This window comes from Hypanus sabinus, chromosome 28 (genome assembly GCF_030144855.1).
Source record: "Hypanus sabinus isolate sHypSab1 chromosome 28, sHypSab1.hap1, whole genome shotgun sequence".
Taxonomy (NCBI): Eukaryota; Metazoa; Chordata; class Chondrichthyes; order Myliobatiformes; family Dasyatidae; genus Hypanus; species Hypanus sabinus.
This window is the reverse complement of record NC_082733.1, coordinates 9714985-9730375: the sequence shown is the minus strand read 5'-3', so window position 1 is coordinate 9730375 and position 15391 is coordinate 9714985. Positions and strand designations below refer to the sequence as shown.

The 15391-nt window shown below is 43.5% G+C and overlaps 1 protein-coding gene across 4 annotated transcripts in view; it reads left to right on the top strand.

The window, feature by feature from the left end:
• arnt2 (aryl-hydrocarbon receptor nuclear translocator 2) overlaps window positions 1-15391 on the top strand; it is a 364666-nt gene that overhangs the window by 217603 nt on the left and 131672 nt on the right. For all 4 annotated transcript variants that reach the window (XM_059952585.1, XM_059952584.1, XM_059952587.1 and 1 more), the window contains one exon: window positions 12236-12387. In XM_059952585.1, the coding sequence (XP_059808568.1) occupies window positions 12236-12387 (152 nt within the window). The remainder of the gene's footprint in view (window positions 1-12235; window positions 12388-15391) is intronic.

Sequence of the window (15391 nt, the reverse complement as noted above, 5' to 3'; positions counted from 1 at the left end):
TGGCACTGATTTTTGCATCATCAATGGGGACAGGAGAGGTTCTTGAGAATTGTAGGATTGTGGATGTTGTTCCATTGTTTAAGAAAGGAAGTAGAAATAGCCCAGGAAGTTATAGACTACTGAGTCTTACTTCAGTGGTTGCTAAGTTGATGGAGAAGATCCTGAGAGGCAAGATTTATGAACATTTGGCGAGGCATAATATGATTAGGAATAGTCAGTATGGCTTTGTGAAAGGCAGGTTGTGCCTTACAAGTCTGATTGAATTTTTTGAGGATGTGACTAAACACATTGATGAAGGTAGAGTAGTAGATGTAGTGATATGGATTTCAGCAAGACATTTGACAAGGTACCCCATGCAAGGCTTATGGAGAAAGTAAAGAGGCATGGAATCCAAGGGGACATTGCTTTGTGGATCCAGAACTGGCTTGCCAACAGAAAGCAAAAGAGTGGTTGTAGACAGGACATATTCTGGAGGTTGGTCACCAGTGGTGTGGCTCAGGGATCTGTTCTGGGACCCTTACTCTTCGTGGTTTTTTATAAATGACCTGGATGAGGAAGTGAAGGGATGGGTTAGTAAGTTTGCTGATGACACAAAGGTTGGAGGTGTTGTGGATAGTGTGGAGGGCTGTCAGAGGTTACAACGGGACATAGAAACATAGAAAACCTACAGGCCCTTTGGCCCACAAAGTTTTGCCATACATGTCCCTACCTTAGAACTTACTAGCTTTACCTATAGCCCTCTATTTTACTAAGCTCCAAGTTCCTATCTAAAAGTCTTTTAAAAGACCCTATCGTATCCAAGTCGAGTCAAGTGGCTTTTTAATTGTCATTTCAACCATAACTGCTGGTACAGTACACAGTAAAAACAAGAAAGTTTTTCAGGACCGTGGTGCTACATGAAACAGTACAAAAACTACACTGAACTATGTGAAAACAGCACAGAAAAAACTACGCTAGACTACAGACCTACCCAGGACTGCATAAAGTGCACAAAACAGTACAGGCATTACAATAAATAATAAACAAGACAATTAGCACAATAGAGGGCAGTTAGTTGGTGTCAGTCCAGGCTCTGGGTATTGAGGAGTCTGATGGCTTTGGGGAAGAAACTGTTACATAGTCTGGTCGTGAGAGCCCGAATGATTCAGTGCCTTTTCCCAGATGGCAGGAGGGAGAAGAGTTTGTATGAGGGGTGCGTGGGGTCCTCCATAATGCTGTTCGCTTTATGGATGCAGCGTGTAGTGTAAATGTCTGTAATGGCAGGAAGAGAGACCCCGATGATCTTCGCAGCTGACCTCACTAACTGCTGCAGGGTCTTGTGATCCAAGATGGTGCAATTTCTGAACCAGGCAGTGATGCAGCTGCTCAGGATGCTCTCAATACATCCTCTGTAGAATGTGATGAGGATGGGGAGTGGAAGATGGACTTTCCTCAGCCTTCGCAGAAAGTAAAGATGCTGCTGGGCTTTCTTTGCTATGGAGCTGGTGTTGAGGGACCAGGTGAGATTCTCCACCAGGTGAACACCAAGAAATTTGGTGCTCTTTACAATTTCTACCGAGGAGCCATTGATGTTCAGTGGGGAGTGGTCGCTCCGTGCCTCCTGAAGTCAACAATAATCTGTTTTGTTTTGTTCACATTCAGAGACAGGTTTTTGTCTCTGCACCAGTCTGTTAGCTGCTGCACCTCCTGCCTGTATGCTGACTCATCGTTCTTGCTGATGAGACCCACCACGGCTGTGTCATCGACGAACTTGTTGATGTGGTTCGAGCTGTGTGTTGCAGCACAGTCATGGGTCAGCAGAATGAACAGCAGTGGACTGAGCACACAGCCCTGGGGGTGGGGGGGGGGGGGGTCCCGGACTCAGGGTGATGGTGTTGGAGATGCTACCTCCGATCCGGACTGACTGAGGTCTCCCAGTTAGGAAGTCTAGGATCCAGTTGCAGAGGGAGGTGTTCAGGCCCAGTAGGCTCAGCTTTCCAGTCAGTTTCCGAGGGATGATTGTGTTGAATGCTGAACTGAAGTCTGTGAACAGCATTCAAACGTATGTGTCTTTTTTGTCCAGGTGGGCTAGGGCCAGGTGGAGGGTGGTGGCAATGGCGTCATCTGTTGGGTGGTTGGGACAGTACGCAAACTGCAGTGAGGAGGGCAGCCCTCCACCACCGTGCCGGCAGCCCTTTCCACGCACTCACCACTCTCTGAGTGAAAAACCTACCCCTGACATCTCTTCTGTACCTGCTCTCCAGCACCTTAAACCTGTGTCCTCTTGTGGCAACCATTTCAGCCCTGGGAATCCACATGATCAATGCCTGTCATCATCCTATATGTCTCCATCAGCTCACCTTTCATCCTCCGTCACTCCAAGGTGAGAAAAGGCCAAGTTCACTCAACCTATTCTCATAAGGCATGGTCCCCAAACCAGGCAACATCCTTGTAAATCTCCTCTGTACCGTTTCTATGGCTTCCACATCCTTCCTGTAGTGAGGTGACCAGAACTGAGCACAGTACTCTCAAGTGAGGTCTGTCCAGGGGTGGGGTCTGTCTATATAGCTGCAACGTTACCTCTTGGCTCCTAAATTCAATTCCACGATTGATGAAGGCCAATATACCGTATGCCTTCTTAACCACAGAGTCAACCTGCACAGCTGCTTTGAGCGTCCTATGGACTCGGACTCCAAGATCCCTCTGATACTCCACACTGCCAAGAGTCTTACGATATTCTGCCATCATATTTGACCTTCCAGAATGAACCACTTCACACTTCTCTGGGTTGAACTCCATCTGCCACTTCTCAGCCCAGTTTTGCATCCTATCAATGACCCGTTGTAACCTCTGACAGTCCTCCACACTATCCACAATACTTCCAACCTTTGGGTCATCAGCAAACTTACTAACCCATTCCTCCACTTCCTCATCCAGGTCATTTATGAAAATCACGAAGAGTAAGGGTCCTTGAACAGATCCCTGAGGCACACCACTGGTGACTGACCTCCATGCAGAATATTACCCATCCACAACCGCTCTTTGCCTTCTGTGGGCAAGCCAGCTCTGGATCCTCGAAGCAATGTCCCCTTGGATCCCATCCTCCTTACTTTCTCAATAAGCCTTGCATGCAGTACCTTATCAAATGCCTTGCTGAAATCCATATACACTACATCTACTGCTTTTCCTTCATCAGTATGTTTAGTCACATCCTCAAAAATTTCAATCAGGCTTGTAAGGCACAACCTGCCCTTGACAAAGCCATGCTGACTACTCCTAATCAATAGACAATAGACAATAGGTGCAGAAGTAGACCATTCGGCCCCTCGAGTCTGCGCCACCATTCTGAGATCATGGCTGATCATTCACTGTCAATACCCAGTCCCTGCCTTGTCCCCATATCCCTTGATTCCCCTATCCATCAGATATCTATCTAGCTCCTTCTTGAAAGCATCCAGAGAATTGGCCTCCACCGTCTTCCGAGGCAGTGCATTCCACACCTCCACAACTCTCTGGGAGAAGAAGTTTTTCCTCAACTCTGTTTTAAATAACTGACCTCTTATTCTCAATCCATGCCCTCTGGTACTGGACTCTCCCAACATCTGGAACATATTTCCTGCCTCAATCCTATCAAATCCTTTAATTGTCTTAAACGTTTCAATCAGATCCCTTCTCAATCTCCTCAATTCCAGTGTGTACAAGCCCAATCTCTCCAATTTCTCTGCCATCCCAGGAATCAAGACAGCCAAGACAGCCCTGCCATCCCAGGAATCAAGCTAATGAATCTACGCTGCACTTCCTCAATTGCCAGAATGTCCTTCCTTAAACCTGGAGACCAAAACTGTACACAATATTCCAGGTGTGGTCTCACCAGGGCCCTGTACAAATGCAAAAGGACATCCTTGCTCTTGTACTCAATTCCCCCTTGTAATAAAGGCCAACATTCCATTTGCCCTCTTCACTGCCTGTTGCACTTGCTCATTCACCTTCATTGACTGATGAACTAGGACTCCTAGGTCTCTTTGCATTTCTCCCTTACATAACTCTACACCGTTCAGACAATACTCTGCCCTCTTGTTCCTGCTTCCAAAGTGGATAACTTCACATTTATTCGCATTGAATGACATCTGCCAAGTATCTGCCCACTCACCCAGCCTATCCAAGTCTCCCTGTATTCTCCTAACGTCCTCTTCGCATGTCACACTGCCACCCAGTTTAGTATCGTCAGCAAACTTGCTGATATAGTTTTCAATGCCCTCATCTAAATCGTTGACATAAATCGTAAAGAGCTGTGGTCCCAATACAGAGCCCTGTGGTACCCCACTAGTCTCCTCCAGCCAGTCCGAGAAACACCCATTTACTGCTACCCTTTGCTTTCTATCTGTCAACCGGTTTTCTATCCATGTTGAAACCCTGCCCCCAATGCCATGAGCTCTGATTTTACTCACCAATCTCCTATGTGGCACCTTATCGAAAGCCTTCTGAAAATCTAGGTACACTACATCCACTGGTTTACCCTCGTCTAACATCCTTGTTACATCCTCAAAAAACTCCAACAGATTAGTCAAGCATGATTTGCCCTTGGTAAATCCATGCTGGCTCGGCCTAATCCTATTACTGCCATCAAGATATGCCACTATTTCGTCCTTAATAATGGACTCAAGCATCTTCCCCACGACTGACGTTAGGCTAACAGGGTGATAGTTCTTCGTTTTCTCCTTCCCTCCCTTCTTGAAAAGTGGGATAACATTAGCCACTCTCCAATCTTCAGGAACTGATCCTGAATCTAAGGAACATTGGAAAATGATTACCAATGCATCCGCAATTTCCTGAGCCACCTCTTTTAGAACCCTCGGATGCAGACCATCTGGACCCGGGGATTTATTAGCCTTCAGTCCAGCAGTCTACTCATCACAGTTTCTTTCCTAATGTCAATCTGTTTCAATTCCTCTGATATCTTATGACCCTGGCCTATCCATACATCTGGGAGATTGCTTGTGTCCTTCCTGGTGAAGACAGATCTAAAGTACGCATTAAATTCTGTTGCCATTTCCCTGTTTCCCATAACAATTTCTCCCAATTCATTCTTCAAGGGGCCAACATTGTTCTTAACTATCATATTATACCTCTCCAAATGTTCATAAATCCTGCCTCTCAGGATCTTCTCCTTCAACTTACCAACCACTGAGGTAAGACTCAGTAGTCTATAATTTCCTGGGCTATCTCTACTCTCTATTTTGAATAAAGGAACAACATCTGCAACCCTCCAATCCTCCAGAACCTCTCCCGTCCCCATTGATGATGAAAAGATCATCACCAGAGGCTCAGCAATCTCCTCCCTCGCGTCCATACGGTAGTCTGGGGTGCATCTCATCCGGTTCCAGTGACTTAACCAACTTGATGCTTTCCAAAACCTCCAGCACATCCTCTTCCTTAATATCTACATGCTCAAGCTTTTCAGTCTGCTGAAAGTCATCACTATAATCACGAAAATCCTTTTCCATAGTGAATACCGAAGTAAAGTATTCATTAAATATCTCTGCTATTTCCTCCAGTTCCATACACATTTTCCCACTGTCACACTTGATAGGTCCTATTCTTGCACGTCTTATCCTCCTGTTATTCACATACTTGTAGAATGCCTTGGGGTTTTCCTTAATCCTGCCCACCAAGGCCTTCTCATGGCCCCTTCTGGCTCTCCTAATTTCCTTCTTAAGCTCCTTCCTATTAGCCTTATAATCTTCTAGATCTCTAACATTACCTAGCTCTCCGAACCTTTTATAAGCGTTTCTTTTCTTCTTGACTAGATTTATTACAGTCTTTGTACACCACGGTTCCTGTACCCTACCATAACTTCTCTGTCTCATTAGAACATATCTGTACAGAACTCCACACAAATATCCCCTGAATATTTGCCACATTTCTTCCATACTTTCCCTGAGAACATCTGCTTCCAATTTAAGCCTCCAGTTTCCTGCCTGATAGCCTCCTAATTTCCCTTACTCCAATTAAACGCTTTTCTAACTTGTCTGTTCCTATCCCTCCAATGCTATTGTAAAGGAGATGGAATTATGATCACTATCTCCAAGATGCTCTTCCACTGAGAGATCTGACACCTGACCTGGTTCATTTCCCAATACCAAATCAAGTACAACCTCTCCTCTTGTAGGCTTATCTACATACTGTGTCAAGAAACCTTCCTGAACACACCTAACAAACTCCTCCCCATCTAAACCCCATGATCTAGGGATATGCCAGTCGATAATTGGGAAATTAAAATCTCCCATCACAGCAACTCTGTTATTATTACACCTTTCCAGGATCTGTTTCCCTATCTGCTCCTCGATATCCCTGTTACTACTGGGCGGCCTATAAAAAACAGCCAGTAAAGTTATTGACCCCTTCCTGTTCCTAACCTCCACCCACAGAGACTCCATAGACAATCCCTCCATGGTGTCTATCTCTTCTGTAGCCTTGACACTATTTCTGATCAACAGTGCCATGCTCCCACCTCTTTTGCTTCCCTCCCTATCCTTCCTGAAACATCTAAAACCCAGCACTTGAAGTAACCATTCCTATCCCTGAGCCATCCAAGTCTCTGTAATGGACACCACACCATATCTCCAAGTACCGATCCACACTCTAAGCTCATCTGCTTTGTTCACAACACTCGTTGCGTTAAAATAGATGCATCTCAAACCTTTGGTCTGAGCGTGTCCCTTCTCTATCACCTGCCTATCCTCCCTCTTGCACTGAATACAAGCTTTCTCTATTTGTGAGCCAGCCTCCTTTTCCCCAGTCTCTTCAGTTCAGTTCCCACCCCGCAACAATTCTAGTTTAAACTCTTCCCAGTAGCCTTAGCAAACCTCCCTGCCAGGATATTGGTCCCCCTGGGATTCAAGTGCAACCCGTCCTTTTCATACAGGTCACACCCGCCCCAAAAGTGGTCCCAATGATCCGGAAATCTGAATCCCTGTCCAATCCCTCAGCCACACATTTATCCTCCACCTCTTCCTATTCCTATTCTCACTGTCGCGTGGCACAAGCAGATTTCCTGAGATTACTACCTTTGCAGTCCTGCTTCTCAACTTCCTTCCTAACTCCCTGTAGTCCTTTTTCAGGACCTCTTCCCTATTCCTACCTATGTCATTGCTACCAATATGTACCATAACCTCTGGCTTTTCTCCCTCCCACCGCAGGATATCTTGGATGCGATCCAAAACATCCTGGCACCTGGGAGGCAAACTACCATCCAAGTTTCTTTCCTGCATCCACAGAATTGCCTGTCTGACCCCCTAGCTATCCTCTAACTAGTGTTAGAGTCCCCTAACACTACTGCCTTTCTCTTCCTTTCCCTACCCTTCTGAGCCAGTGTCAGACTCTGTGCCAGAGGCACGGCCATTGCCACTTCCCCCAGGTAGGTTGTCCCCCGCAACAGTACTCAAACAGGAGTACTCATTGTCAAGGGGTACTCTCTAGTACCTGACTCTTCCCCTTCCCCCTCCTGACTGTGACCCACCTGTCTGTCTCCCGTGGCCCCAGTGTGACCACCTGCCTATAACTCATTTCTATCACCTCCTTACTCTCCTGAACTGCATCTCCAGTTCCCTAACTCGGTCCCTCAGGAGCTGCAGCTCAATACACCTGGGACATTGATAGGATGCAAAACTGGGCTGAGAACTGGCCAATGGAGTTCAACCCAGATAAGTGTGAGGTGGTTTATTTTGGTAGGTCAAATATGATGACAGAATATAGTATTAATGGTAAGACTCTTGGCAGTGTGGAGGATCAGAGGGATCCATAGGACACTCAAAGCTGCTGCACACGTTGACTCTGTGGTTAAGAAGGCATACGGTGCATTGACCTTCATCATTTCTGGGATTGAGTTTAGGAGCCGAGAGGTAATGTTGCGGCTATATAGGACCCTGGTCAGACCTCACTTGGAGTACTGTGCTCAGTTCTGGTCGCCTCACTATAGGAAGGATGTGCAGAGGAGATTTACAAGAATGTTGCCTGGATTGTGGAGCATGCCTTATGAGAATAGGTTGAGTGAACTCAGCCTTTTTTACTTGGAGCAACAGAGGATGAGAGGAGACCTGATAGAGGTGTATAAGATGATAAGAGACATTGATCGTGTGGATAGTCAGAGGCTTTTTCCCAGAGGTGGAATGGCTAGCACGAGAAGGCACAGTTTTAAAGTGCTTGGATGTAGGTAAAGAGGAGATGTCAGGGTTAAGTTTTTTTACACAGACTGGTGAGTGCATGGAATGGGCTTCAAGCGACGGTGGTGGAGGTGGATACGATAAGGTACTTAAGAGACTTCTGGACATGTACATGTACATGGATCTCAGAAAAATAACCCTAGGTAATTTCTAAGGTAAGGACATGTTTGGCACAGCTTTGTGGGCTGAAGCACCTATATTGTGCTGTAGGTTTTCTATGTTTCTATGTTTTCTCTGATCCCTCAACACCATGTCAAGAAAGCACAACAGAATCTTCACTTCCTGAGGAGATTGAGACGAGTGAGCCCCCCCCCCCCCACGCCCATTCTAACCCATTTTTACAGGACCACCATTGAGTGTCCTAACCAACTGCATCATCGTCTGGTACAGGATTGCAAAGTATCTGACTGCAAATCCTAACAAAAGATTGTGAGGACTGCTGAGAGGATCATTGAGGCCTCCCTTCAACCCATCCATCCAACAATATCTTTGACCCACTATCACTTGGCAGGAGTTACCTTAGTATTAGGACAATTAGGGTGGGAAATGGCTTCTTTTGTGTACTGTTTGGCAGTATACATGTATATGGTTGAATGATCTTGAACTTGAAGCAGGTACAGAGGGCTATATAACCTGCTTTTGCTAGCATAAATGTTTTTACGAGTCCACTAGTCTATTGCAGGTGTTCAGATATTGTATCTTTGAGGATAGATACCCGACATCCAAGCTGATTGCAAGTATTCACTGTCTGAAATCATATGAGTAATGTTTATGTAATTGAGTATCTTAACCAAAGACGTTCAGGAAAGCTGTGGTGGAGGAAAAAATTGTTCTGAAAATTCAATTGCTAGTTTCTATGGTGAGCAAATACACTCTGACGTTCCAGATTTCCTTTTGTTCAATTGCCTTGTGAACTTGTTTCCTGGCACGTCATTTGGTAGTGGAGATGAGTGCCTTCCCGTGGTGAACACTCCCTTCCTCAAGAGATCATTGGTGAAAATAAGGTCAGCTGTTGACCCACATTCTGTTTTCTATTATACAGCTCTGTGTTTTTCCATTCGTCAAATTTGGATGCTGTCCTACTGAGGTTTCAGTATTGAGAAAGCTCACTTCCTGTTCTCTGCACTGCTGATCAGTGACTCTGTTCATTAACTCTGACCAGCTGGACCTTTTACACCTGCTCTAAGAAAATCCTTTATTCCTAGACTACAGCACAGTTAAACATGCAGATAAAAGGGATCACATCAGGCAAGTGTTTGGTGTTGCCAATAAGGGGAGCATTTGTTCCCCGTCTCCAGTTGTCCTTGGGAAGTTGATGGTGAGTCAGCTTGAAACACTGAAGATTTTCTGATAAAGCTGCTCTCTCAGTTCTGAAAGGGAGGTAATACCAACATTTATATCCAGTGAGAATGAAGAAATGGAAATCTATTTCAAAGACAGAATGCTGGGATCTCTCGAAAATTGAGATGGATTTCCTCTTCCTGGACCTTCTAACTGAACTTGATTGCAAGTACTTCAGGCTACTTGCATCTACTTGGAAGTACTGAAATAAGAACAGAATGTAATTGGTAAATCTAGTTGCATTTGTGGAGAGAAAGAGACAGCAAATCAGTGAATCTTCATCAAAGCTGGGAAAGTGAGGAAACAAACTTGTCTGAAGTTGCTAAGACTGGGAGGGATAAGGAACATAAAGTGAATATCTGTGAGAGCAATGAGACACAAGTTGTCCAGGTGACACAGCTGCTTTCAATGCCATATAGGGATAGGTGTTGGCTAATCACACTGTCCATGGGAACATCATTAGAGGGAGATGAATTGCAGACACCATTTTGTCAGCTTGAACCAGTTTAGTCATTCTCCTCTGAGCTTTCTCATTAACAAGGAGTTTTTGCCCACGGAAATGCCACTCACTGGATTTTTTTTTCTTTGTGCACCACTCTCTATGAGCTCTAGAGACTGTTGAGTGTGAAAGTCCCAAGAAGCCAGTGGTTTCTGAGGTATTCAAAAAAAATCCATCAGGTATCAACAATCATTACACAGTCAAAGTCACTTAGATCACATTTTTTCCTCATTCTGATGCTTGGTCTGTACAACAGCTGAACCTCTTGACTATGTATGTGTTTATACTTGAGTTTCAACACATGATTAGCTGATTAGATATTTGCATGAATGAGCAGGTTGTACAGGTATACCAAATGAAGTGGCCACTGAGTGTATTGGATTTTCCACTTCTGGCACCTTGCTCTTGGTGCCTGCTCCTCTCCTTCGTTCGCGCTTAGATGTGACAGGGCTACAGAGTTGCCATTGAGTTGTTACATTGAGTGTGAATGTGATTAGCCTGTCAGTTGGGTGATTTTGAAGAAAAGCACATTGTGTCCTGTATTCCAACTTTGGCTCATGATTCTTAGCTTCCAATGGGTTGAAGAGCTGCTGCTTGAAAAGAGCTCAGAATTTATTGGAATTGCAAATGGAAGCTCTAACATATCAAATCAGATTAGTGGCACAATCACATCCAGACACTGAGAAGTGAAAAGTTACCTTATAACCTATAGAGCCATGAAATTATGATGCAGTATGCACCACAACCTAGATGCTCCCCATTGGTTCAACAACCGTATGATCTGGTATGACACCTAAGAAAGAACTTAAAGCCAGGAACTGAGGGAAGTGTTACCTGAAATTGTAGATTTCAGTGCTTAATTGAAAGGCTGGCATAGTGTTTGTTGAGTAGAAGATAAGATTGTTACCTCTAGTTTACATTGGGCCTCACTATATCTATGGAGGAGGCCACACACAGATGTCAGAATGGGAGTGGGACTGAGAATTAAAATGACATGGAATAGGAAACTCGGGATCATTCCCACAGATTGAGCTTCTTAATCCATATAGTCTTGTGCTTAGCACCTCATTCCTCCCCACAGTTCAGCTTTGAGGAGGGTAAACCTCCACTCTCCTACCCCCTTCCTTCAGAGGAAGGGTCACTTCCAACATTTTGCTTTGTTTCCAGGTTCCATCATCTGCAGTGTTGGAATCTCAATTTGTTGTTTCTGTCCTGAAGCTAGCCCCTGTTTCTAGGTCTCTCCTCAAAAGGGACTATTTTTCAAGTATTTAACTTGTCTCTCTGAACCTTATATGTTTAATAAGATCACCTCTTATTGTTCTAAGCATCAATGAATAGAAGCCCAGCCTACTGAAGCTTTCCTCGTGCCAACAATTAGCCTCGTGAGCTTTCTCTGAACTGCTCCAATGATAATCTATCACTTCTGTGAATAAGGAAACAAAGCTGAATGCAGCATTCCAGTTGTGATCTCAACAATTGTACGTGTTGATTTGACCACAGCATCTGCATGTACTTTGTGATTTTAACAATGCTTTTTTTCCAATTTATTTATTTAGAGATACAGTTTAAAACAGCCCTTTGAAACACACTGCCCAGCAGCCCCTAATTTAGCCATAGTCTAATCACGGGACAATTTGCAATGACCAATTAACCTACCGACCAGTACGTCTTTGGACTGTGGGTGGAAACCAGAGCACCCAGAGGAAATCCATGCGGTCACAGGGGGAAAGTACAGACACCTTACAGGCAGCAATGGGAATTGAATCCAGGTCACCTGTAATGTTACTACCACGCTGCACCGTTTTTATAGCCCATTTATTATCCGTGAAGGCCAACATCCCATTTCCCTTAGTTATTGTATCCAGTTGCTCCCTATCCTCCCCACACAAGTGGGTAATCTCACTCCTCTACATTGACAGATTTTTTTTTTTACCATTTATTTAACCTTTCCCTGTCCTCTTTGCAAACTCCCTACATTCTTCTCACTACTTTTGTATCATCAGCAAATTTAGTTTCAATGAGAATGTGAGGAGACCAAGTCTGTGCACAGCATTTAAAGTAAGACCTCACCAAGGTCATGCACAAAGACAATCAAGTTTAATACAGTAAATCTATATTGTAAAGCTTCCATTAGTTTCATGTTCATAAATCTTGAATGCCATATATCTAATAATTATACCTATTTTTCTCCAAGGTTGTGAAATTGAAAGGACAAGTCCTATCAGTGATGTACCGTTTTCGAACAAAAAGCAGGGAATGGTTATGGATACGGACAAGTAGTTTTACTTTCCAGAATCCTTATTCAGATGAAATTGAATATATTATCTGCACCAATACTAATGTAAAGTAAGTATAATTAAAGAATGCGTTCATATGTAAAATAGATAAATGAGCCAGTCGAAAGTGAATTATAGGTTTGGTTCACATTTAACATGATTACGTGAGGATGGGTGTATTCATTAGCTGTTTGGTTCATCGTTTATTGGGCATGCCAGATGGCATTGAGTAAAGATTTACTGGAGAATGCAAACCAGAACCTTCTATTTGTTAAGTGGGCTGAAAGAATCCTTGTGCACAAAGCAGCATGCAGATACAGCAAGTAATATTTAAGATCCCTGAGCATTCACAGGCAACTTGATGTCAATGTGGCACTGAGACCTGTGTCAATACAGCTGAAACCTCACTTTTCTATTATTGCTAATCCTGTTTCAACAAGTAATGCAGAGGGCTATGGCAGGAACAGTATTGTGTATGTCTGAAAATGAAATTGCTCCTTTCTTGCCACATCGGGTTATCTATCAAAATATTTCCTTTGCTTCTCCCTAATGAAACCTAATTTGTTTTCTCTGTTTCCAATTTCTGAAGAGGGGTCTTGGACCTGAAAAGTTGGCTGTTTCTTTTTCAACAGATGCTGAATGCTTCCAGCATTTACTGTTTTACATCTGTAATTCAGTCTCAACCATTCAGAAGTTTGACTAAACCTGTCCTTGCACCTCAAGGTCAGAGGTGAAGATATTCACTCATAATTACACAATATTCTGTGGCAATTGAAGCTTTGCAGGAAATGCAACAGTCCAGGTCTGCATGCAACAAGACCTGGACCATGTGCAGCTTTGGGTTGCTAACATTGACAAGTCACATCCCAGCCACAAAAGGGCCAATCAATGAACATCTCCAATTGGAGGGAGGACAACCACCTATTCTTCATATTCCATAAAGTTGCCATTGTTATGTTTCTTGACCCCACCCAACCCTATCAACATTATAGGAGTCATTATTAATCAGAAATGTTTGTGGGCCAACTACCTAACAACTATGCCTACCGGAGAATTTTAGTTGCTTGGCACCTCTACTGAGAGATCCATACCCCAACGTCTTTCCATCAGCTATGAATAGCAAAAGTGTAATGAAATATGGTTTACTTGCTTGGTTGAGTTCATTATCAATAACTTTTGAAAAGTTCAATGCGATCTGGGTCAAAACAGCCTGATTGATGGGCAACTGATCCAGCTTCCCAAACATGCATCATCTGCGTTGCTGCTGTACAGTGACTGCAGTACTAATAGGCATATAATTATTCATTGAGGTTTCTTTACAATGCCTTCCAAGCCCATGACTTCAACTGCAAAAAAGGAGAAGGACAGCAGATATCTGGAAAGAATAATAAGCTAGCATTGTTTTCTTTGGAACCAAGGAGAAATTTAATAAGGATATATTGAGTTACTAGCAACTTGAGAGTAAATAGGTTAGAGTTATTTCTTTTAGCAGAGGGGTCAAAAACTAAGAGTTATATTTAAAGTAATAAATAAAAAGACAAGGAGAGTTGAGGAAAAATATTTCACCCAGGAGGTAGTAGGAACCTGAATGGGTAAGAGAGATAGAAAGTCTCATTTTATTTAAAAGGTACATGTATAGTTGATGAACCTTAAGTTGTAGGGCTTCAGACCTGGTGCTGGAAAGTGGGATTTACTGGGTCATAGAGTTGGGGAAACTGAAGCTGTTGTAATTAGTATGATTCTGAAGACAGGACCCCTGCCTAATGCTGAAGGTACAGAAGAAAGAAATGAGGATAGGAGTAAGAGATTCTTCAGGCATTTTGTGCAGGAAGAATGCCAGCATGATGCCCGTAGCCATACCCTTCATTTAAGTTTGGATTATGTTTGGTTTGTATCTTGAATTATTAGTTTTCTGTTGAACAAGGCTTTAATTACCAATTGTCATCTACTGCCTGACAATATAAGCACATGCCTTCTCAGCTGCTCATTTTGGCCCTCCTTAATTCTATATGCCGTTTTTTAATTTTTTTTATGGCAAATTGTATAAAGGTAAAGCATGCAGAAACAAGTAGGGCACAAGTAAGGAATGTTGATAAACAAAGAAACCTTGTGGTTCAAATATATGGTTTCCTGAAAGTGACAACACAGAGGTAAAAGGTGGCAAAGAAGGCATATCCTTGGGCTTGTTTTGCTGTTGTTTAGTTGCTTGTTGTATTGTGTTCTGTGTTATTCTGCTACATTGGCACTGGGATATGTGGGGACACTTGCAGGCAGCTCCCAGCGCATCCCTAGGTATGTTGATTCTTAACGCAAGTCATGCACTTCACTGTACGTTTCGATATGCATGTGATAAATAAATCTAAATCTGAATCTGGCATGCTTCCCTTCATAGGTCGGGTGGTAGTATGTGAAAATTATGTTGCAACTTTACAAAAACGCTATTTAGACTGCACTTGGAGTATTATGTACATTTCAGGTTACCACACTGTAGGAAAGATGTTGTTACACTGGAGAGAATGCAGATATATTCATCCTGAAGCTGACTCAATTGGACCAGTTATGGGGAGCTTTGGACAGGCTGAGTTTGTTTTTCTTGGAGCAAAGGAGGCTGAGAGGTGACCTGTATATGTAATAATAAGAAGCATATGTAGGATATAAAGTCAGAAAATTGTTCCCATGGTATAGAGACAAGGAAAGAGGAAGGAGTATAAAATGGGATTTGAGGGGAATGTTTCTCAGACAGAGATTAGTTGATGTCTCAAACATGCTGCTAGAGGAGGTTGTTGTTCTTGTCCATGCCTTGTGGTACGTCAGGTGGCAACCTTGACGTTTGCTTTAGCATATGTCTATTTGATACAAGGCTGAGTTGCTAGCTTGACAGCCAATCCCACATGGATGGAAAGCATGCAAGGAGCTGGCTGGATTCGAACCGGGGACAACTCACCTCAAAGTCCAGTGCAGATGCCATTATACCACCAGCCACCTTAGAGGAGGTGATGGGATTCAATACAACCTGTATGTTTAAGAGACATTTGGATGGACATGTAATTAAGCAAAGCAGAGCAGGACACAAC